Source organism: Natrix helvetica, assembly GCF_964273705.1.
Source record: "Natrix helvetica genome assembly, chromosome: W".
Lineage (NCBI taxonomy): Eukaryota > Metazoa > Chordata > Lepidosauria > Squamata > Natricidae > Natrix > Natrix helvetica.
The window spans coordinates 84,328,418-84,353,089 of record NC_138555.1 but is presented as its reverse complement, the minus strand read 5'-3'; the positions used below and the strand labels follow the sequence as shown (position 1 = coordinate 84,353,089).

The 24,672-nt window shown below is 48.6% G+C and overlaps 1 protein-coding gene across 3 annotated transcripts in view; it reads left to right on the top strand.

Moving 5' to 3' along the window:
• The window catches only part of LOC309400816 (chromodomain-helicase-DNA-binding protein 3-like), a 110,559-nt gene that overhangs the window by 33,993 nt on the left and 51,894 nt on the right, over positions 1-24,672 (top strand). For 2 of the 3 annotated variants that reach the window (XM_081969504.1, XM_081969505.1), the window contains exons 6-14: positions 1,219-1,349; positions 3,390-3,537; positions 6,813-6,988; positions 10,289-10,513; positions 11,634-11,837; positions 14,821-15,032; positions 15,968-16,099; positions 16,910-17,003; positions 17,487-17,678. In XM_081969504.1, coding sequence (XP_081825630.1) covers positions 1,219-1,349; positions 3,390-3,537; positions 6,813-6,988; positions 10,289-10,513; positions 11,634-11,837; positions 14,821-15,032; positions 15,968-16,099; positions 16,910-17,003; positions 17,487-17,678 — 1,514 coding nt within the window. The remainder of the gene's footprint in view (positions 1-1,218; positions 1,350-3,389; positions 3,538-6,812; positions 6,989-10,288; positions 10,514-11,633; positions 11,838-14,820; positions 15,033-15,967; positions 16,100-16,909; positions 17,004-17,486; positions 17,679-24,672) is intronic. The other variant, XM_081969506.1, reaches the window with a different exon arrangement.

The following is a 24,672-nucleotide window of genomic DNA, read 5'->3' as shown; positions in this document are numbered from 1 at the left end:
ACCCCCCAAATAGGGGAGTGTGCCTATATTTCAGGGTTGAGTCGGCTCTAGGCTGAAGCTCCTGAGTCATCCTAGACTTAAAAGCAGAAGACCTGAGGTTTTACCTGCCTCTCAGACTTGAGAAGTCAAGCATGGGATGTTACTATATAAAGTGGCCACTTGCATCCTGGGACAAATGTTGACTTTTAAGTTGTTCACGCTTCCTCCGGGCAAGCTCCAACCTTCCCGGAGAACAGAAAAGAGCCATCTTTGAATGGACTCTACCCCTCCCCTCCCGCCGCCCTCCATCACGCCACCCTCCCCCCTCCGGTTTGATTCTTTGCAAGTGATGTTCTGACCGAGGCTTCCCAAGAGCCTGGCGCAAACTCCTTGTCCTGACAAAAACCCCTTTTTATTCATTGACTCTGAATTCTGCTCCTTCCCATCCAGCAAAGTCTTTCCAGGGAGGATTTACAGTCACAGACCTTCTCTGGCTTGGAGAGCTGCCAGGGTGATATCTGTCAAACTTGGCCAGGAGTCTCAGAGAGTCCCGAACCAATGAAGCGAACTCCTGCAAGCTCCACTCCCCTGGCGCTCCCTCTTTTATTCCCTCTGGGAGGGGCCGTTCCCCGTCCACCTGTGGCCTTCCTCCCAAGTCCATCCCTGTCCTTTAGCTGCTCCCTTCATCTGGCAACTCTGCGCATGTGCACACTGGGAACAGGCTCCAGCTGTTCTTCTGCCTCACGGATGTCTGACTCTGAAGGCAGCTGATAACTGTCAGACGGCCCTGGCCCCCTCTCTGCCTCCGACCCAGAGCCCTCATCAGAGCCTTCCCCAGACTCCAGTTTATAGTTATAGTTATAGTTTATAGTTTATTTAATTTATAGACCGCCCCCTCTCCCCGTAGGGACTCGGGGGGACTCCAGGACTGGCCCAGGTTCCTCCCCAACCCTCCTCACTCTCTGATTCTGCTGCCAGCTCCCCTGACCAGTAAGCGGTCCACAACAAGTGAGCCGAGCAGAGAGGAGGGCAGCCAAGATGCTTGTGTTTTTTCTGCAAGCATCTGGTTGGGATGCGATTATGCCCGGGCATCTCTTACCAAGGGTTCGCCATCTGCTCTGCTGCTTCGGAGCGTCCCCCAGAACAACCCCGCACGGCTCTTTCCGACCAGGGGCCAAATGTTGACTGTTCACCTGAGAGGTCCTTTCTCCCCCCCACCCACCCCTCTCCCTCTCCAAGGACCAGGCCACAAGAAAAGGAGCAAAAGCCCTCGCATCCCCGAGATGAAGAGGAAGGTGAAGGGGAAGAAGATGATGCCCCTGAAGATCAAGCTGGGCGTGATCGGCGGGAAGCGCAAAAAGAGCAGCTCAGTAAGGCACACTTCAATTGCCGTTATGCGTGTGAATGTGGGCCCTGAGCCGAGCTTGGCATTTCTGCACAAAATTAGCCAGGAGGAAGAGCTTTTAGCTTTTTTTTTTTTAAGAAAGCGACCGCCAGTCCACCTCAAAGCGAGCTAATTCCCGTGACTGGTGGCTGTTCTGCAATTTTAGCTCTTTAATTTAAATTTTGCACGCCAGGCGGGTTACCACCAGCCACAGGGTGTGACTCTAAGCCAGGGGTGACTCCAACCTTGGCAGCTTTTAAGACCAGGGCACTTCAACTCCTTACAGCTGGGGAATTTTGGCAGTTGGGAGTCCACGGATCTTAAAAGTTGAAGACGGTTGAGTTCTGTGAGTTGAAGACTTTTGAGTCCAATTCTGGGAGTTGAAGACTTTTGAGTCCAATTCTGGGAGTTGAAGACTTTTGAGTCCAATTCTGGGAGTTGAAGACTTTTGAGTCCAATTCTGGGAGTTGAAGACTTTTGAGTCCAATTCTGGGAGTTGAAGACTTTTGAGTCCAATTCTGGGAGTTGATGACTTTTGAGTCCAATTCTGGGAGTTGAAGACTTTTGAGTTCAATTCTGGGAGTTGAAGACTTTTGAGTTCAATTCTGGGAGTTGAAGACTTTTGAGTTCAATTCTGGGAGTTGAAGACTTTTGAGTCTAATTCTGGGAGTTGATGACTTTTGAGTCCAATTCTGGGAGTTGAAGACTTTTGAGTTCAATTCTGGGAGTTGAAGACTTTTGAGTCCAATTCTGGGAGTTGAAGACTTTTGAGTCCAATTCTGGGAGTTGAAGACTTTTGAGTTCAATTCTGGGAGTTGAAGACTTTTGAGTCCAATTCTGGGAGTTGAAGACTTTTGAGTTCAATTCTGGGAGTTGAAGACTTTTGAGTCCAATTCTGGGAGTTGAAGACTTTTGAGTCCAATTCTGGGAGTTGAAGACTTTTGAGTCCAGTTCTGGGAGTTGAAGACTTTTGAGTCCAATTCTGGGAGTTGAAGACTTTTGAGTCCAATTCTGGGAGTTGAAGACTTTTGAGTCCAATTCTGGGAGTTGAAGACTTTTGAGTCCAATTCTGGGAGTTGAAGACTTTTGAGTCCAATTCTGGGAGTTGAAGACTTTTGAGTCCAATTCTGGGAGTTGAAGACTTTTGAGTCCAATTCTGGGAGTTGAAGACTTTTGAGTTCAATTCTGGGAGTTGAAGACTTTTGAGTCCAATTCTGGGAGTTGAAGACTTTTGAGTTCAATTCTGGGAGTTGAAGACTTTTGAGTCCAATTCTGGGAGTTGAAGACTTTTGAGTCCAATTCTGGGAGTTGAAGACTTTTGAGTCCAATTCTGGGAGTTGAAGACTTTTCAGTTCAATTCTGGGAGTTGAAGACTTTTGAGTCCAATTCTGGGAGTTGAAGACTTTTGAGTCCAATTCTGGGAGTTGAAGACTTTTGAGTCCAATTCGGGGAGTTGAAGATTTTGAATTCAATTCTCGAAGTTGAACATTTTGATTTTAATTCGGGGAGTTGAAGATTTTCAATTGTGGGAGTTGAAGACTTTTGAGTTCAATTCTGGGAATTGAAGTCCACAAGTCTTAAAGTTGCCACGGTTGGACCCCCTTGCTCTAAGCCCAGTGCCCCTTCCCAACAGCATCATTAGCTTGAGATTCCTTTTAGGAACTGGTGCAGCACATTCAGGTGGCATGTTTGCGACTGCTTGCTTGTTTATAGCACCATCTCCATCTCCTCCTTCCTTCCCGCCCTTCAGCCTTTGCCGTGTGACCTAGATCTGCATGCCGTCCCCCCAAATCCAACTGCTAGTAGCTGAACCGGGTCAATTCCATAGTTGGTCGAACCTCCTGTAGCTGGACCCGGGGGGTCGGGTGGAAAACCTCCTCCTTGCTTCTTTCTGCTGGCTTTTTGGACATAGCTCCGAAGTTGGGGTAACCCCGCGGCCCTTTCCTTTCCCTTCCCATCGTTCCTCTTCATCTCTGCCTGTTTTGTGGCCTTTTTCCTAATGGAGGGCCGCTCCGGTTATGTACAGCATTTGTTTCAGAGTGACGAGGTGGCCGAACCGGAGGAAGAATCCGACCTGGATAACTCCAGCGTCCACAGTTCTTCCGTGCGTTCGGACAGTTCAGGAAGGGTCAAGAAGGTCAGGCGAGGCCGACCTGGGCGAAAGAAGAAAAAAGGTGAGGTTAAAAAAGGTGACGGGGAAGGCCTTCTCGATAGCTAAGGAGAGGCTACCTTATTAACTTCTAATTAAGTTTGTAGAGATTCTCCATCATCCAGGTTACGGTTGTCCCAAAGATGCTCGTTATCTGGACTTCTCTTGTTTTTTTCTTGGATGAGATGCAAAGCATCTTCCAAAGGGGGAAAAAACCCAACCATTGCAGGAAATGGGACCATGCACCAGGCCCCTTCTACCATATGTGGTGGTTGTGCCAAAAAGCAAAAGCGTATCAGCAGAATATCCAAAAGTGGTTGATAGAGATAACTGAAGAGGAAATAAAATTCACACCGGAACTATTTCTCTTGGGAATTATAAACAAGAAATACAACAATACATATTATCACGGCGGCAAGAATGATCGTTGCCCAAAATTGGAAAAACAAGGAAACCCCCCAAGAAGGGGAAATATAATTAGGAAAATTCTGACTTGTGCTGAAATGGATAAATTGACGTGGGAATTGAAGAATAAAGGTGAATCAGAATATTATAAGATCTGGGATAGATTTTATCGATAAAAGAGAAAGCCCGAAATAGGCTTAGGACTAAGATTCATAGAATGGAGGCTAGAATTACATATGAAATGATAAATGTGAGAATGCACAAGATAAACACTATCCAGCAGGGCTGTGAATAAGATACTCTATAATTTGTAAGTACGGTATGGATCAAACGTTAAAAAACAGGGTGGCTACGATGTATAACTTGATATCTTAGCATGTATGGCATAGATTTCGGCAGGACGGTTTACACGGTGTCCAGCCTTTTAATTTGTGTGTTTAATAAAAAAAACTTTTTATAAAAAGAAAAGGAAAAAAACAACAACAACCAGAAAGTCCAGTTGCCTCCTGGAAAAAAACAACAACATCTCTGGGACAACCGTGACTTGGATGGCGGAGAGTCTCTACAGACTTTATAATAATAAGTTTGAATTTATTAGCCGCTCCCTTTCCAAGTAGGACTCGGGGCGGCGTACAATGGGGCATATAAAACACAGAAAATATATAAAAACACATAGGCGTACATACAGAACATACATACAGATACACAAACACGGACTCGAACTCGGAGGAGGTAGACAATTTACATCATATAGACAGTTAAAAAACCCGCATTAAGATACCCCAATTATAAAAACCCCATATAGAATTAAAATTTAACGTTTAAAATACAATTTAAAACCAGTTAGGAGGAATAAGAATAATTACGATTGAGCCAGGCCAGATAATTGAAAGAGGTGGGTCTTCAGCTGTACACGGAAGGAGCGGAGATCGGAAGTAATCCTGATGTCACGGGGGAGGTCATTCCACAGGGCTGGGCCCACCACAGAGAAGGCTCTGCTCCTGGGTGTCGCCCCCCGGCACTGTTTGGCGGACGGCACCCGGAGAAGTCCCTCTCTGTGTGAGCGAATTGGTCGTAGGGATGTGTGAGGCAGGATGCGATCCTGCATATAACTAGGCCCTGTGCCATGGAGCGCTTTAAAGATCATAATCAAAACCTTGAAACGCACTCGGTAGACCACAGGAAGCCAGTGCAGCTCGCGCAGGAGAGGTGTTACAGGGGAGTATCTAGTCCTCCCCATAATCACCCGCGCGGCCGCGTTCTGGACCAACTGTAGTCTCCGAGTGCATCTCAAGGGAAGCCCCATGTAGAGAGCATTGCAGTAATCCAGGCGAGACGTCACTAGCGCATGGGTGACTGTGCGTAGGGCATCCCGGTCCAATAAGGGGCGCAATTGGCGCATCAGGCGAACCTGATGGAACGCCCCCCTTGCCACGGCTGTTACATGGTTATCCATGGACAGCCGGGCATCCAGGAGGACGCCCAAATTGCGCACCTGTTCCATGGGGGCTAGTTGGACGCCCCCGATGGCCAGAGATGGAAGCACCTGGTTGAACCGGGAGGCCGGAAGCCACAGCCACTCCGTCTTGGAAGGGTTGAGTTTTAGTCGGTTGCCATCCATCCAGACCCGTACGGCCTCCAGACACCGGGACATCATTTCGACGGCCTCATTGGGGTGGTTCGGAGTGGAAATGTATAGCTGAGTATCATCAGCATACAGATGATATCCCACTCCAAAACCACGGATGATCTCGCCCAGCGGTTTCATATATGTGTTGAACAGGAGAGGCGAGAGCACCGATCCCTGTGGCACTCCACATGTGAGTGGCCTCCGGGTCGAACTCTGCTCCCCTGTCAACACACGTTGCGTCCGACCAGAGAGGTAGGAGCCAAACCACCGTAAAACGGTGCCTCTGACTCCCAGCCCCTCTAGCCGGTGCAACAGGATACCATGGTCGATGGTATCGAACGCCGCCGAGAGATCTAATAGGACCAGGATAGAGGAACAACCCCTATCTCTGGCCCTCCAGAGATCATCAACCAATGCGACCAAGGCCGTCTCCGTGCTGTGACCGGGTCGGAAGCCGGACTGGCGCGGGTCTAGATAATCATTTTCCTCCAGGTGACGTGGGAACTGCTGTGCTACCACACTCTCTACAACCTTCGCCAAAAAAGGAAGGTTGGAGACTGGACGATAATTGGCTAGGTCCGTTGGGTCCAGGGAAGGCTTCTTGAGCAGGGGCCTCACCACCGCCTCTTTCAAGGCGGCCGGTAGAGACCCCTCACCCAGCGAGGCGTTCACCAGGCCCAGGAGCCAGTCACGCGTGACCTCCCAGGATGCCAGTACAAGCCAGGAGGGACACGGGTCCAATAAACATGTGGTGGGTCGCAGACGTCCACGCAACCTGTCCAAATCCTCGATGGCAACCGAGTCAAACTCCTCCCAAAGCGGTCCCTCAAGACTCGCAACGGGCGTCTCTACTTTTTAGGGATACAATTGGGGATGAAGACCCTTGGGATGGTAGTGGGAGTAGGAATGGATTTCCAGAGGAAAGAGAAATTGCAGACTGTAGGAACCATTAAGCACCATTCAGGTGACCCTGAGGACACAGATAAGACTCCGAGTGCTTCAAGGACCCTCTACGACAAGGGTGCCCAACCCGAGGGCCGCATCAGGGTTGTGTGTGACCTTGGGGGAGAGGGGGGGAGGTGTGGCCCGATCTCCGTTTTCACTGGTAGAGGCACTGCAGGCTGGTCCTTTGCTGTTTCCAGCCCGGCCCACGGGCCTTGAGTTTGACACCCCTGGTCTAGAGCAGGCAGCAGGTGTCTCGGGACACCAGGGAGACCCTCACCCTTTTTCTTTTCTCTCTCTCTTCCCCCTCCCCGGGTTGGCAGTTGCCGGTGAAGAAGAGGCAGATGGCTACGAGACCGACCACCAAGACTATTGCGAGGTGTGTCAGCAGGGCGGGGAGATCATCCTGTGCGACTCCTGTCCCAGAGCTTATCACCTGGTGTGCCTGGATCCGGAGCTAGACAAGGCCCCCCAGGGCAAATGGAGCTGCCCTCACTGCGTAAGACACTCACCTTTCTTCCTTGCCTCTCTGCTGCACACTGGCAACCTCCCAGTAGGCACAACACCCCCCCCCCCCCAGTTGGACGTGGGCATCTTGTGGCCCGCCAGAGGCAGCAGATTCGGACATTGAGGAGGTTGGGGAGGAGCATGGGCCAGTCCTGGAGTCTGGGGAAGGCTCGGATGAGGGCTCTGTGTCGGAGGCAGAGAGGGAGCCAGGGCCGTCTGACAGTTCTCAGCTGCCTTCGGAGACAGACATCCGTGAGGTAGAAGAACAGCTGGAGCCTCTTCCCAGTGTGCGCATGCGCAGAGCTGCCAGACGAAGGGAGCAGCTAAAGAACAGGGGTTGACTTGGGAGTAAGGCCACAGGTGGACAATGAATGGCCCCTCCCAGAGGAAATAAAAGAGGGAGCGCCAGGGGAGTGGAGTTTGCAGGAGGCAATTAGTTTGCTTCATTGGTTCGGGACTCTCCGAGACTCCTGGCTAAGTTTTGCCAGAGCTCTCCAAGCCAGAGAAGGCCTCTGACCGCAAATCCTCCTTTGAAAGACTTTGCTGGAGGGGAGGGAGCAGAATTGGCAGTAAAATTAATAAAAGGGGTTTTTTTGTCAGGCGAAGGAGTTTGCTTCGTGGTTTGGGGAAGCCGAAGTCAGAACAACACCCAGCCTTCCTTCCCTGCTTTGCCAAGAGATGCATCCGCCTACCCTCCTGGGGAATTCGGATTGCTACCCAATGAACTGAATCAGTTTGTTCGAACGGATTCCTGTGGGTCCAGCTGCAAAGCATGTGTGGGGCTGGTTCCTTCGGGAACATTTTGGGGTGGATCGGAGGGGGGGTCAGAAGGGAAGGGACTGGACTGGGTGGGTGTGTGCACAGGGACGGACTGGGGTTTAAGGAAGGACCCTTGTCTGCTCAGGTGCCTTGTGATTTCCCGCCTTTGAGGGGTTGGACTAGAAGATCTCCAAGGTTCCTTCCAGCTCTGTTCTTCTGTTGGCTTCTGGAGTCGTGGAGGCTTTTAAGAAAGGCCTGGAAAGCCATTTGTCTGAAGTGGTGTAGGGCCATAATGGCAAACCTTTGGCACCTGTGCCCGAAGTGTGCCCACGGAGCCATGTCGCCTGGCAGGCGCGGAGTTGCCCGTTCCTCTTCTGGGTTTCTGGAGCGCATGTGCGCGCAATGATCAGCTGGCATTTGTGTGTGTGGCAGTGCCAGAAACTGGAAGAGTGGTCTTCCGTTTTCCAGCGTGGTGGCCTGCTGATCATTGTGCACGCATGCGTGCCAGTAACAGAAGGCTAGCTGGCTGGTGTGCATGCATGCGCCAGAAACCGGACATTCATTTTCTGGTGTGCGCATGCCCTCTGGGCAGCTCCCCTTCTGGGTTTTGGCCATGACTTGGTGCCGAAAAGGTTTGCCGTCACTGGTATAGGGTCTCCTGCTTAAGCAGGGGGTTGGACTAGAGGACCTCCAAGGTCCCTTCCAACTCTATTATTCTGGTTATTCTATAATCCTAAATCAATTAACCAGTGAAACAGCTTGCCACCAGAATTTGTGGGTGCTCCATCACTGGACATTTTAAAGAAGAAACTGGATGGTCACTTGTCTCCTCCTTGAGCAGCGGGTTGGACTAGAAGACCTTCAAGGTCCCCTTCCAGTTGTGTTGCTCTGGTCTATTTCTTCACTCCAAAGGCTAAAAATCAGCTCTCTAGAACAGTACGGGTAGTCCTCGACTTAACAACCGTTCATTTAGTGACTGAGGTTATAAAGGCAGTGGAAAAAAAGTGACTTGCGGCCCTTTTTCACACTCAACGACCGTTGCAGCATCCCCGTGGTCACATGACCAAAACCTGGACACTTGGCGACGGACTCGTATTTACAACCGTCACAGTGTCCCCGGGATTGAGTGTCTCACGTGATTCCCCCTTTGGCGACCTTCGGAGAAGCGAAATCAGAAGGGGGAAAGCCAGTGATTCACTGAACGACTGCGGGAACTAACTTAACCACTGTGGCGATTTCGCTGGAACGACCGTGGTGGGAAAGGTCGTAGAAATTGGGGCAAAGCTGACTTCCCCGCTGCCTTGCTTCGCGGTGGAAATCAGGCCGAACGGTGGTTGTAAGTCGAGGATACCTGCAGAAGTGGGATTCACAGCCGTTCACCACCGGTTCGCGAATGTGAGTGCGCTGGCCTTCCGTACCTTGTGCGTGGGCCTTCCACGCATGCGCTTTGCTCTTGTGCGTTGTCGAAAACGAGGCTACTTTGGACGTCATGGAGCCGGGGCGGGTGGGTGGCTGCAGGTCTCCGCTACTGGTTCGGCCGAACCGATCCGAACCGTCTGAGTACCCCCTCTTGTAAACAGGGAGAGTCAGGCTGGGGATCTGCGAAGATCGGGAACCAGATCTCTCTACTGAATCCTAAATTCTACCAAGCGATTCTGTACAAACCCCCCACCCCCCAATGCTTAAAGCTCCCCCTACCCCAGGGGTGGGTCCCTGCCGGAACTACTACCGGTTCAGCGGCCGAAAAATTTTGCAGGCCCATGCTCACTTTGCTTGAGTGCACATTTGCACTTAAAAAGGTCTGCGCAGGTGCACTGTATTAAAAAGGGTTTAAGGTTTAAGGTTTATTTGGATTTATATGCCGCCCTTCTCCAAAAGGACTCAGGGCGGCGTACAACATTAAAAACACACATCACAAAAGTTAAAAAAAGATTAAACCCAATTCCAAAAAGACCAAACCGATTTTTTTTTAAAAAAAGAGAAACAGTACATTTAAAATAAATTCACATTAACAGGCCAGGCCGGCTTGCTGGAAAAGCCAACTTTTTAGGGCGCGTCGGAAGGACCGGAGGTAGGGGATTATGCGAAGCTCCGGGGGCAGCTCATTCCAGAGGGAAGGCGCTCCCACAGAGAAGGCTCTCCCCCTGGGGGTCACCAGCTGACACTGTCTGGCCGACGGCACCCTGAGGAGGCCAACTCTGTGGGATCGTACTGGACGGTGGGAGGCTACTGGTGGCAAAAAGGAAACAAAATGTACATTTTTTCCATGAATCAAGATGGCGGCGCTGAGGATAAAACCGGTACGGTCACACGTCCGGCCGAGTTACTACCTATTCGGCCGAACCGGTACGAACCGGGAGGGACCCACCTCTGCCCCACCTCCTTTTTCAAAATTCTTGCATGGGGTCGCCGGAGTCGCTCTGGCTTTGCTTCCTCTTTCGAACTCCCCAGCCCTGCTGTGTGCTGACCCCTCCTTCATAATCCAGCTCTTCTTTGTGTGTGTGTGTGTGTGTGGCGGTGTCGTATCCTACAGGAGAAAGAAGGGGTGCAGTGGGAGCCGAAGGAGGAGGAGGACGAATACGAAGGGGAGCTGGACGAGAAGGAAGAGGAGGACGACCACATGGAATACTGCCGGGTCTGCAAGGACGGCGGGGAGCTCCTGTGCTGCGACGCCTGCATCTCTTCCTACCACATCCACTGCCTCAACCCGCCTCTCCCGGAGATCCCCAACGGGGAGTGGCTGTGTCCCCGCTGCACGGTGAGGGTGCTGGGGGAAGGACTTCGGAGGGAGCGGTTGGATGACAAGGGAGGCTGGGAGGGAGGGTGGATCCTCACCCTCATCGTCCCTATACTTCTGGCGGGACCCAGAAGGAGGGCCTTCTCCATGGTGGCTCCTTCCCTGTTATTTGGAGGACCCTCTTTTCCCAGTGACATCCATGTGACCCGCCAGAGCAGGGAGGCGGAGAATGTTAGGGGTCCCCTCTTTTGAGGAGCGCCATCTGGTGGGACCCAGAAGAACTGGGACTCTGTGGTGGCTCTCCCTCCCTCTTACAGGTTGCCCTCCACTTACAAAAGTTCATTTAGTGACCGTTCAAAGTTACAACTCCATCCCAAAAATGGGACTGTTTTTCACTCTTATGACCGGTGCCTCATCCCCATGGTTTATATTCAGATAGCTTGACCTCCGACTCACATTTGTGACGGTCGCAGCGTGTCGGGAGTCAACGCGATTCCTCTTTGGTGACCTTCTCTGACCAGCAAAGCCGGTGGTGGTGGTGGGAATCCAAATTCACTGAACAACTGTCTGACTCTTTTAAAGACGGCCGTGATTTTGATCCCGCGGCCGTGGGGATGGCTGCGACGGTCGTGAAACTGTGGTCAAAAAAAGTCCCTCTCCCCCCCCCCCCCGGTGCCGTTGTAACTTTGGTCACTAGCAAGGAAAGAACAGGACAATGAGGAAAGAATGGAATCACGGACCACTTCTTCAGTGGCCAGCTGCGCAGGCATTAAATTCGGCTTATTTTGGGGAGGGGGAGGTAGGGCTTATTATTACCATGTTTCCCCCAAAATAAGACAGGGTCTAATTTTCTTTTGACCCCCCCAAAATAAGCGCTTGGCCTTATTTTTGGGGAGGTCTCATTATTTTTGAGGTGCAGGAGGCGGCGAGCGTGGTCACTTCATGGCTGCTGCTGTGTTGCAATATTTTGGGGGAGGGCTTATTTCAGCGCCTGCGCTCCAAAGCCCGATTGGGCTTATTATCCGGGGAGGGTCTTATTTTCGGGGGAAACCGGGTAGGCGCAGGCGTAAAAACATGCTAGGTTTTAACCTTCAAGAGAGAAGCGTCCCGATTTCTGACGGTTCCTCCTTCCCGCCCGCAGTGCCCCATGCTGAAGGGCCGGGTCCAGAAGATTCTCCACTGGCGATGGGGCGAGCCCCCCACGCCGGTGGCGGTCCCCCTGCCCTCCGACGGCAACCCTGACGACCCACCCCCCAAGTTGCTCCAGGGACGTTCGGAGCGCGAGTTCTTCGTCAAATGGGTCGGCCTCTCGTACTGGCATTGCTCCTGGATAAAGGAACTGCAGGTACCCCCTTTGGCACGGCGGGCGAGGGCAGCAGGGAGGTAGAGTGGAGGGGAGGGGGCAGAGGTCTTCAAAGGGGGGCTGGGAGGGCAGTCAGACCCTCTAACCGAATGTGGGGTTTCTGAGGGTCAGCCCTGGCTGCGTGGAGCTCGGGGCTTTGAACTGGGAGCTCTGCTTTGCCGGTCCCGGCTGTTTTTGTTTTCTCAGTGGGCCTTTTTGGATATACGGTTGTATGTAACGATGACTATACATTTTATTTACCGCTGAACAAAAAATGAAAGGGAGTATTTATAGGTCAGGGTTAAAGAGGTCAGGAGAGAGGACTCGGGGGTCCCTGGGGGTCCCTGAGCTTGGTGGTTTCCTTGCAGACGTTTCGTGACCCAACTAGGGAACGTCATCCGTGTTAGAAGGGAGTGGGGTTTGCAGAGAAGAAGAGGAGGGGAAGGTAGAAGGAGGACTGTGGGGTCCTTGGTGCTCTCTGAGCTTGGTTGTTTTCTTATTGACGTTTTATGACCCAACGATGGAACGTCATCAGTGCTAGAAGGGGGTGTGGTTTCTGGGGTGGAGGAATGAGAGGAGAAGGAGAAAGACAGTGGGGTCCTTGGTGCTCTCTGAGCTTGGTACTTTTCTTGCAGACGTTTCATGACCCAACTAGGGAGCATCTTCAGTGCTACAAGGGAGTGGAGTTTGCAAAGAAGAAAGGAGGAGGAGGAGGAGGAGGAGGAGGAAGAAAAGGACAGGGAAACCCTTTTGCTCCCTGAGCTGGGTAGCTGGGTGTTTTTTTTTTTTGCAGACCTTTCATGACCAAACTAGGGAACGTCATCAGTGTTAGAAGGGAGTGGGGTTTTTGGAGTAGAGAAGAAGGAGAAGTGGGGGGGGGGAGAGGAGGAGGAAGAGAACTGTGGGATCCTTGGAACTTGGAGATTTTCTTGCAGACGTTTTGTGACCGAACTAGGAACGTCATCAGTGCTAGAAGGGAGGGGGGATTTGTGGAGGGGAGGGAGGAGATGGGGGAGGAGGAGAGGAGGCGGAGGGGAGGAAGAAGAGGAAGAGGAAGACTGTGGGATCCTCGGTGATCTCGGAGCTTGGCTGATTCCTTGGAAACATTTCATGACCCAACTAGGGAACCTCATCAGTGCTAGAAGGGCGTGGGGTTTGCTCTCAGGGCATTCCCTACCATGGCATGCGCTGCCTGTGTTGGTGGGAGGGTTGTTTTCTTCCTGGTAATTCCTCAATTAGGCTGTTGTGGCTGTTTGTTTGTCTGTGTTGGTCGTTCCTTGATTGGGAAATTGTTTACTTCTTGATTGTTGGTCTAATATTAATCTTGGTGCTAATCATTGCTTATCTGGCTGTTGATTGCTGGCAAGGAGGGGTTTGGGTCGTTATCTATCTATCTATCTATCTATCTATCTATCTATCTATCTATCTATCTATCATCTATCCTATCTATCTATCTATCATCTATCTATCTATCATCTATCTATCTATCTGTCTATCTATCTATCTATCTAACTATCTATCTATCTATCTATCTATCTAACTATCTAACTATCTATCAATCATCTATCCTATCTATCATCTATCTATCTATCTATCTATCTATCTATCTATCTATCAACTCTCAATTTACCTATCAATCATCTCTCTAATCTCCCTCCCTCCCTCCCTCTCTCTCTCTCTGTCTCTATCTATCTATCTATCTATCTATCTATCTATCTATCTATCTATCTATCTATCTATCTATCTATAATCTATCCTATCTATCTATCTATCTACTGTATCTATCTATCTATCTATCTATCTATCTATCTATCTATCTATCTATCCATCCATCCATCCATCCATCTATCTATCAACCAACTCTCCATTTACCTATCAATCATCTCTCTCTAATCTCCCCCCTCCCTCCCTGCCTATCTATCATCTATCTATCATCTATCTATCTCTATCAACCTCTATCTAGCTATCTATAAACTGTCTTCTGTCTGTCCGTCTGTCCATACATCCATTTACCTATCAAATATCTCTCTCTTTATCTCTCTCTCTCTCTCTCTACCTACCTACCCACCGATCAATCATCTCTCTCTAATCTCTCTCTATATATATCTATCGATCTATCGATCTATCTATCTATCATCTATCTCTATCAACCTCTATCTAGCTATCTATAAACTATCTTCTGTCTGTCTGTCCATCCATCCATCCATCCATCCATCCATCCATCCATTTACCTATCAATCATCTCTCTCTAATCTCCATCTTTCTTTATCTATCTATCTATCTATCTATCTATCTATCTATCTATCTATCTATCTATCATCTCTCTCTCTCTCTCTCTCTCCCTCCCTCCCTCCCTTCCTACCCACCCACCCACATACATACATACATACATACATACCCACCCAGCTATCAATCATCTCTCTCTAATCTCCCTCTCTTTATCTATTTCTATCTATCCATCCATCCATCCATCCATTCATCTACCTATCAATCATCTCTCCCTCTAATCTCTCTCTCTTCTATCTATCTATAATCTCTCTCATTTGTCTGCCTGCCTACCTACCAACCTACCAATATCTTATCTATCTATCGATCTCTCTCTCTGTCTCTCTCTTGTCTGTCTCTGTCTCTGTCTCTGTCTCTCTCTCTCTCTCTCTCTCTCATCTATCTTATAGTTTTTGTATTTGAGGTTTTATTTCTGTAAACTGGCTGGAGCCACCCTGAGTGAGTTGGATGGCCATGTAAATTTTATTAATAAAAAAAATTAATAGTAATATCAAAATCAAGGTTTTTAAATCGGGAGAGAAAACCAGGCTTTTCAAACGTGGAGAAAAAACAGCCTATCCGCGATTGATTGGTGGTGATAGCCGAAACCTCAGTCTTTGTATCTGTAGTGTGGGCGCATCCTTGCTCGGATGCTTTGGATTCACACGGTCCAAAATCCTCCGGGCTGACGCCTCCCTTCTGCCCTCCCTTCCAATCCCAGCTGGAGATTTTCCACTTGGTGATGTACAGAAATTACCAGCGGAAGAACGACATGGACGAGCCTCCCCCGTTTGACTACGGCTCCGGCGACGATGACGGGAAGAGCGAGAAAAGGAAGAGCAAGGACCCCCTCTACGCCGAGATGGAAGAGAGCTACTACCGCTACGGCATCAAGCCCGACTGGATGACCATCCATCGGGTGATAAACCACAGGTCACTTTCCATTGGACTGGAAGCCTTGGCGGTTTGGGGGGGGGGTTAGATTTTTTTTTAATCCCACCTTTATTTTACTTTATAATTAGTTCAAGGTGGAGAATATGCATCGTGTTCCTTTCTATTTTCCCTGCAACAAGAACCCTGGGAGGTGGGTTAGGGTGAGAGGGAATGACTGGCTTAACATCACTCAAATGGCTTTCATGCCTAAGGCGGAATTAGAACTCACCGTCTCCTGGTGATTGGCCCAAAGTCACCCAGCTGGTTTCATACTTAAAGTGGGACTAGAACTCACCGTCTCCTGATTGGCTCAATCACCCAGCCTCCTTTCATGCTTAAGGCAGGACTAGAATTCCCTGTCTCCTGGTGATTGGCCCATAGTCACCCAGCTGCCTTTCATGCTTAAGGCAGGATTAGAACTCCCTGTCTCCTGGTGTTTGGCTCAAAGTCACCCATCCAACTTTCATGCCTAAGATAGGACTGGAACTCACCATCCCCTCGTGATTGGCTCAAAGTCACCCAGCTGGCTTTCAGCCTAAGGCGGAACTAGAACTCACCGTCTCCTGGTAATTGGGCCAAAGTCACCCAGATGGCTTTTAGGCTAAGGTGGAACTGGAACTCACCATCTCCTGCTGATTGGCTTTCTTGCTTAAGGCAGGACTAGAATTCCCTGTTCTCCTGATTTCTACCCTGGTGCCTTTCCCTGCAGTCCGAATTCTCAGATTCTTATACAGTGGCATTTTTTGTTCGTTTGTTGCATTCAGATTCACAAATGAGAAGCGTTGAACTGTGGGTTGATTTCCTGATTCCATCAGCTGCTTTGTAATCTTAGCAACCATTGCTGATACGGAGCACAATCAATAAACCCTGATATGTGTCCTTCTTTTCTGCTCCGCTCTTTCCCTGCGCCCCCCTCCTGGATTGACCGCCTGCAGCATTGACAAAAAGGGCATCTATCACTACCTGGTGAAGTGGCGGGACCTCTCCTACGACCAGTCCACCTGGGAAGAAGACGAAATGGCCATCCCCGAATATGAGTACCACAAGCAGGCCTACTGGTCACACAGGTAAGGAGGGCTGTAATAGGGGAGAACGTAAAGGCCTGGAGGCTAAAACATATGAAGGACGGTTGCAGGAATTGGGTATGGCCAGTCTAGAGAAAAGAAGGACTGTTGTGGCCTGCCCAGCAGCCGAATCAGAGGAGGAGGAGGAGGAGGCAGCGTGGGAGTCAGGGTCCCCATTCGAGGGGGAAGAGGGAATGGAGCTTGGAGGGGGGGGGCGCGGAGCCTGGGCTGTCCATCAGCCCTCAGAGGGACAGTCAACACCTCCAGGTCTGGAGGTGGCTGATGAGGAAGAGGAGGAACAGCTGGGTCCAGTGCCTGATGCGCAGATGCACAGAAGACAGAGGAGAGACCATGGGATGGACTTGTGGGTGTTGGGGGCAAGATCTTGAACTTTCAACTAGATGGGGAGAACCAGGAAGCATTCAGATTCGGGTTTTCCCAGATGTGCCAACATGGCTCTCTTCATAAATTGGAACTTTGAGCAAGACAGAGGAGAGGAGAACAGTGGAAATCTAGGGGCCGGTCCTCGGGGTGGAAGAGCCACCGCTGCTAGGGAAGATCCACCCTATCTCTGGAGATAAAAGTCAGGGGGCAGGGATGAATAAATGAGGCAGACAACTATTCATCTCCCCTGCCGGACAGACATGTGAGAAAGAAACTCTTTGCTGAGAAACTCCTGTCTCCTGCCTGAGCGGGGGGGTTGGACTAGAGGACCTCCGAGGTCCCTTCTGATTCTAGTCGTGTCAGCTCAGCTTAGCAGCAGCCTCTGCAGGGGGACCTAAGATCATTTTTTTCCCTCTCTTCCTGACCCAGAGAATTAATTATGGGGGAAGATCCTGTCCAGCCCAGGAAGTACAAGAAAAAAAAGAAGGAGTTGGATGACCCACCCACGTCCCCCACCACCGACGTGAGTCACTCCTGTGCGGTAGTCGGGCGGGGGGCCTGCAGGCAGTCCTCGCCTTACGACCATGACGGAGCCCCCCCTCTCTGCTGTGAAGCGAGACCTTTCTTAAGCAGATTTTGCCCCACTTTTACCACGATTTCTTGCCGGTGTCGTTGAGTGAATCACGGCCGTTGTTAAGCGAGTCCCATGGTTGTTAAGCGAATCCGGTCCCCCCCCCTTGACTTGGCTCGTCAGAAGGACACTGCGACCGTCATAAATATGAGTCCTTTGCCAAGTGTCTGAATTTGGAGCACAGGGGAGGATGCAACGGTCGTTAAGTGTGAAAAACGGGCCCAAGTCATTTTTCCCCCCGGTGCCGTTGTCCCTTTGAACGGTTGCTAAGCGAACGGTCGTAAGTCGAGGGCTGCAGCTAAGGGAGCGGGAGCACAGCTCTCTGGGTTCAGGTGTGTAAGCGGGCCACCTGGTGGTGCCCTTTCCTCCCCGTAGCCCACGGTGAAGTACGAGAGCCAGCCGCGCTTCGTCACGTCGACCGGAGGGACCCTTCACATGTACCAGCTGGAAGGGCTGAACTGGCTGCGCTTCTCCTGGGCGCAAAGCACGGACACCATCCTGGCAGACGAGATGGGCCTCGGCAAGACCATCCAGACCATCGTCTTCCTCTACTCGCTCTACAGGGAGGTAAGGACCCCCCCCCATCCCCCCGCCCACAGGCCTCATTTAAAGGCAGGAGGACGCTTGGCTTCTCTCTTTCTCTCTCTCCCCCTTTCTTTCTTTCTTTCCTTCCTTCCTCCTTTCTCTCTCTCTTTCTCTGTCTTTCTCCCTTGCTCTCTCTTACTTTCTTCTTTCTCTCTCTCGCCTTTCTTTCTCTCTGTTTCTTAGTTTCTCTCTCTTTCTTTCTCCCCTTTTCTCTCTTTCTCTTTCTGTCTTTCTCCCTCACTCTTTCTCTCCTACTCTCTCTTCTCTCTCTTTCTCTCTGTCATCTTTCTTTCTCTGTTTCTCCCTTTCTTTCTCCCCTTTTCTCTCTTTGTCTTTCTCCCTCTCTTTTTCTCTCTTCTCTATCTTCTCTCTCTTTCGTCTTCCCCTGAGTTTCTTAGTTTCTTTCTTTCTCTTTCTCCCTCTCTTTCTCTTTCTATCTGTCTGTCTTTCTCCCTCGCTTTTTCTCTTACTCTTTCTCTCTTTTCTCTTTTCTCTCTCTCGCCTTTTCTTTTGCTTATCTCTTCCTTTTATCTCTCTCTCCCTCTCTCTCTGTTTCTCTCTCATTCCCTTAGGTTTTTCTCTCTCTCTCTCTTTCTCCCCTTCTCTCTCTCTTACTTTTTCATTCTCTTAGTCTCTTTCTCTCTTTTTGTTCTGCTCTGTCTCTCTCTCTCTCTCTCTCTTTCACACACACACACACTCACAGGTGCACTCATGGAGTTCCTTGGGAGTCCAGCTTGTGCCCCTTCCTGCCCTTTCCTCTCTGATTTCCCCCTCCCTCTTCTTTTCCATTTCCAAATTGTGGCTGCTTGCACAGACAGGCCAACCTGTTTTGCGTCCTCTTCTCCTCTCCCTCTCCCTCTCCGTTTATTTTACACCGGAAGAGAAGGGGTTTTTTCTCCCTTTCTTTTCTCCCACTCTTGCGTTGGAAGAAACGTCCCTCTGGGTTCATTTCCAAGCGAGGGGAAAAAACCCTGGAAACGTGGAGGCTGCTTGGAAGGGAGATTCTTAATGGCAAAGCTGTGTAATTCTGGGCCGTGGCTGACCACCTGGTTTGGATGAGCCCCTGGCTTTTCCTACACTTTGTTCTACACAGGCTTTGGTCATTTAGAGGCTCGTTTTGCATCTCTTGTTATTCGATTGTCACGGGAGTTTGTCGCAGGACGGCCGGCCATGAGTTGGGTTTTTTATTAAAAAAAAAATCTCGGTTTAACAAACGTCGTTAATCTTGGATGCCGGTTCCTTGGGGTTTTTAAATCCTGTCTTGAATTTGGATGACCAAATCTGCATTTCTAGAAGCTGGAGCCCCTTCGGTTCGACATGGGGCAGAGGGCGGAGGCTCTTCTTGGGTTTCTGTCTTTTTATTAAATTATTATTCACGAACGTTTTGAAGACAGGGTATCGTCTGGGTATATAATTTACAAAAAAAGAACAGGGGGGGGGGGAGGTGAAAACTATTAACACAATAGTAATAGTAATAATATAACAGAATGGTTTTGCCAAAGTTTCTTTTCATATTAGCTTATTTATAATTCCGTTAAATATATTGGCGTATTTATAATTATAGACCCGTGATGGCGAAACTATGGCATGTGTGCCATAGGCGGCAGGCAGACCAACACTTGAGGGCACGCAAGGCGTTGCCCTATGTCAGCTGCAGCGCTCATCCACGTCCTGCCCAGCTGATTTTCAGCCTTCTGCATGGCGGGGGAGGCCGTTTCCCCCATCCCCAGGCTTTGGAAACAAACTCCCGGGGAGGCCTGTTGGGCTTTTTCCCCCCATCCACAGGCTCCGGAGTCTTTCCTGAGGCCTGGGCAGGGTGAAAAATGGCCCAACGGGTGTACCAGAAGTCTGGGGGCTTCAGTGAGGCCGGTGGGCATGCGCCGGGTGGGAGGGCATTGCATTATGGGTGTGGGGATGCACCTGTGTTGCTGTTGTGCGTGCATGTGCCCTTTTGGCACTCGAGCAGAAAAACGTTCGCCATCACCGTCATAGACCATCTTTACGTTTAGTTCATACATAGCCTTTTTTAGACAGACAGATACATACATACATACATACATACATACATACATACATACATATATGATAGATAGATACATACATACATAGATACAGGATAGATAGATAGATAGATAGATAGATAGATAGATAGATAGATAGATAGATAGATGATAGATAGATGATAGATAGATAGATATAGATAGATGATAGATAGATAGATAGATAGATAGATAGATAGATAGATAGATAGATAGATAGATGATAGATACAGTAGATAGATAGATATAGATAGATGGAGATAGATAGATACAGGATAGATAGATAGATAGATAGATAGATAGATAGATAGATAGATAGATAGATAGATAGATAGATACAGTAGATAGATGATAGATAGATAGATAGATAGATAGATAGATAGATAGATGCAGTAGATAGATAGATAGATGCAGTAGATAGATAGATAGATAGATAGATAGATAGATAGATAGATATAGATAGATACAGTTGATAGATAGATAGATAGATAGATAGATAGATAAATAGATAGATAGATAGATACAGTAGATAGATATACAGTTGATAGATAGATTGATAGATACAGTAGATAGATAGATAGATAGATAGATAGATAGATAGATAGATGATAGATAGATAGATATAGATAGATACAGTTGATAGATAGATAGATAGATATAGATAGATAGATAGATAGATAGATAGATGGATGATAGATACAGTTGATAGATAGATAGATACAGTTGATAGATAGATAGATAGATAGATAGATAGATAGATAGATAGATAGATAGATAAATAGATAGATAGATAGATACAGTAGATAGATATACAGTTGATAGATAGATTGATAGATACAGTAGATAGATAGATAGATAGATAGATAGATAGATAGATAGATAGATAGATAGATATAGATAGATACAGTTGATAGATAGATAGATAGATAGATAGATAGATATAGATAGATAGATAGATAGATAGATAGATAGATAGATAGATAGATGGATGATAGATACAGTTGATAGATAGATAGATACAGTTGATAGATAGATAGATAGATAGATAGATAGATAGATAGATAGATAGATAGATACAGTAGATAGATGATAGATAGATAGATAGATAGATAGATAGATAGATAGATAGATACAGTTGATAGATAGATAGATAGATAGATAGATAGATAGATAGATAGAGATAGATAGCTAGATAGATAGATAGATAGATGGATGATAGATACAGTTGATAGATAGATAGATAGATAGATAGATAGATGATAGATGATAGATAGATAGATAGATAGATAGATACAGTAGATAGATAGATAGATATAGATAGATGTAGATAGATAGATAGATAGATAGATAGATAGATAGATAGATAGATACAGTGCATAGATAGATAAAGATAAATAGATAGACAGACAGACAGAGATAGAAAGATAGAATGATAGAGTAATTTAAGTAATATTCTGTCATCTTTAGCTTTTATTTTTAAAGTCAGTCTGTCCATCTCAGTGCAGTCGAATATTTTCCTAATTACATCCTCATCTGGTGGTGTAGTCTCATTCTTCCAGTATTTTGCAAATATACTTTATTTTTTGGAGCATAAGACGCACCTTCCCCCCCCCCTCCTAAAAGAGCGTGGAAATGTAGGTGCGTCTTATACACCGAATAAAGCCATTTGGGGCCTCCTGAACCCTGCTCCCGCATCCAGTTTTGGGGGAAAAGGAGCTGTGTTCCACAAAAAGCCAGATCTTTTTGCCTTCCCCCAGCCCCCAGCAGCACTCTGCAGGCTTCAGCAGGGCTGGGGGAAGGCAAAAAGGCCTCCGTTTTTGTGGGAAATGGCGTTTTTGCCCTGCTGAAGCCTGCAGAGTGCTGCTGGGGACCGCGGAGGACCAAAACTTTTTTTTTCTTACTGACCTCTTCGAAATCTGGGTGCGCCTTATAATCCGAAAAATACGGTACTCCTGGCTGCTGTCAGTAGTCCCTTGATCCTAAAAGCCTTTCTGTCTTTAGAAGCAAGGTTTCTCCTTTAGGGAAAAGGTCATATTCTGCCTTTGGAATATTCCCTAGGATATTTCATTCCTCTAGGAGGGGGGGCGGCTGCTGACTTTCTTCACTTGATTACGCCTCTCCCCCAATCCCCCCCCCCCCCGTAGCCCCCTGCCCTCTTGGGCCCTTCAGAGTTTCCATCTCAGTGTTCAGATTCTTCCTGCCTGCCTGAGCCACATCTGGAGAGGCCTTGGGACGCCTCCTTTGCCCCCTCTTGGTTCCTCTGGCCAGAACAGCCGTCCATGTGTGTGTGTGTGTGTGTGTGTGTGTGTGTGTGTTCTCCTTCCTTTGCCAGCACACTTGGCTGAAGCCCTCGAGTTGCAGGCTCTTTTTACGAAGATGAAAAGGGTGTGTGTGATTTCTCTCTCTCTCTCTCTCTCTCTCTCTCTCTCTCTCTCCGTGTCTCTCTCTCTGTCTCTCTCTCTTTCTTTCTCTGTCTCTCTTTCTTTCTTTCTCTTCCTCTCTCTTCCTTTCTCTCTCTCTTCTCTCACTCTCTATCTTTCTCTGTCTCTCTTTCTCCTTTCTCTTTCTCTCTCTCTCCCTTTCTTTCTCTCTCTCTTTCTCTCTTTCTTTCTCTTTCTCTCTGTCTTTCTCTCTCTTTTTCTCTCTCTCTCTTTCTCTCTCTTTCTCTCTCTCTCTCTCTCTCTTGCTTTCTTTCTCTTTCTTTCTCTCTCTCTCTTTCCCTCTCTGCCTCTCTCTTGCTTTCTTTCTCTTTCTGTCTCTGTCTCTCTGTCACTCCCTTTCTTTCTCTCTCTCTGTCTCTGTCTCCCTCTTTCTCTCTGTGTCTCTGTCTCTGTCTTTCTCTCTCTCACTGTGTCTCTCTTTCTCTGTCTGTCTGTCTCTCTGTCTCTGTCTGTCTGTCTGTCTCTCTCTCTCTCTCTCTCTGTGTCTCTCTCTTTCTCTGTCTCTCTGTGTCTCCGCGCTCTCTCTCTCTCTCTGCTGGAGCCCAGCAGCTGATAACTTCTAAGAGCTCCAGCTGCTGTTTTCTTTAGCCCAACATCAATGGGCTTTTCCTCTCTTCCTTTCCCTCTAGAGAAAAGGACCAGACTCTCAAGGGGAGGTGGGGGGAGAATCACATTTGCACCAAGAAAGCCTTGGCTCACCCCCCCCCTTTTAGTCATGGCTGCCTGGGGAGGAAACAAAACGTCTTTCCTTAGTGGGGATGCGCCTGGCTGCACCATGTGCCCTTGTCTCCGTTGCCGCGCGGTGCAGAGGTTTCCCCCGCCACCCTCTCCGCCGTGATCGCGATGTTGATTTGGACTGTCTTAGGACTCTTGCGGCGACGTACTTGTCCCCCCGCGTTCCGGCAACAAGACCGCATCCTGGGTAGGGAGCGCGTGTCAGCTGCAGGCGCAAGGGCCCTTCTGCGAACAGCTGTTCTTTCCGTGCGAACAGCTGGCGCGGCTGGCGGTGTGTCAGTGATCCCGGTTGAGGCACAGGGGAGCCTGGCTCCTTCTGGCTTTTTTTTTTTAAATTTTATTTTCATTTTTTTATGAATGGAGCTCTCTCTTGGCCTAAGAGGGCTCCCGGGAGTCCAAAATAAAAATTGCACACAGGCAGAGAATGGCTGCGTGGAGCTGAGTCAGGGAAAGGGGGGGGGGCACACGTGGTCACGTTACCCATATAGATGGGCAAGTTTATTTCTTTATATATGTCAGCCTTTTGAAACACACACACACACACTCACTGGTTTCTCTCAACAAAGGGTCTCTGGGTGGGGCCCAACTGAATCCATACAATCCTATCCATTTACTTTATTGTCATTGCACCTCGTATAACTGAATTAAAATGCCATTTTCGGTGTACCTTATAACTATAAAAATAAAGACACTTCCTTCACCTTCTATGCAATGGAATTGAAAAACCCCTGATACTGCATTTGTTGTCGTGAGTTGCGAAGTTGTGTCTGACCTTCCTGTCCTCTACCATCCTCCGGAGTCCATTGAAGCTCACACCTACTGCTTCAGGGACTCCATCCAGCCCCCTCCTTCTTCTTCTTCTGCCCTCCATCCTTCCCAGCATGAGGCTCTTCTCCAGTGAGTCCTTCCTTCTCATTAGGTGGCCAAAGTCTTTGAGTTCCTTCTTCAGGATCTGGCCTTCTCAACAGCAATCAGGGTTGATCTCCTCTAGGACTGACCGGTTGGATGGCCTTGCAGTCCAAGGGACTCAATGCAGGAGTCTTCTTCTCCAGCACCAGAGTTCAAAGGCCTCCATTCTTTGGCGCTCAGCCTTCCTTAAGGTCCAACTTTCACAGCCATCCATTGCAACTGGGAGAACCATAAACCTTGACTATACGTACTTTTGTTGGCAGGGTGATGTCTCTGCTTTTTAGGATGCTGTGTAGATTTGCCATCGCTTTCCTCCCCAGGAACGAGCCTCTTTTCATTTCGTGGCTGCTGTCATCCTCTGCGGTGATCTTGGAGCCCAGGGAAATAAAATCTGTCACTCCCTCCATTTCTTCCCTCATCGATTTGCCAGGAATGGAGAGGGCCGGATGCCATGGTCTTAGTTTTCTAATACTGCATTAATATTGTACTATACAGCAGAATCTGATATAGTTTCTGCCCTGGGATAGAAGCCTATTTGTCCTTGTTTTTATTGTCCTGTACCGTCTGCCAGATGATAATAGTTTTTTTTAAAAAAAGGATGAGATGGATTTTTAAGAATCTTTTGAACTTTCTTAAAGCAGCGGGAGCTATAAAGCTCTTCCAGGGAGGGGAGAGGGCAACCCATCTTTCTCTCTCAGGTTTTGCATATTTCTAACCCATATGGTCCCGAGCTTTCCTTGGCCAATTGGGCCCGCCGTATTTGCTGATGGCCAATCGATCGATCCATCTTGTTTGAGGTCTCCTTTGGGGGATGCTTTCGATCGAGCGGGATCCATCCGTTCAATACAATAA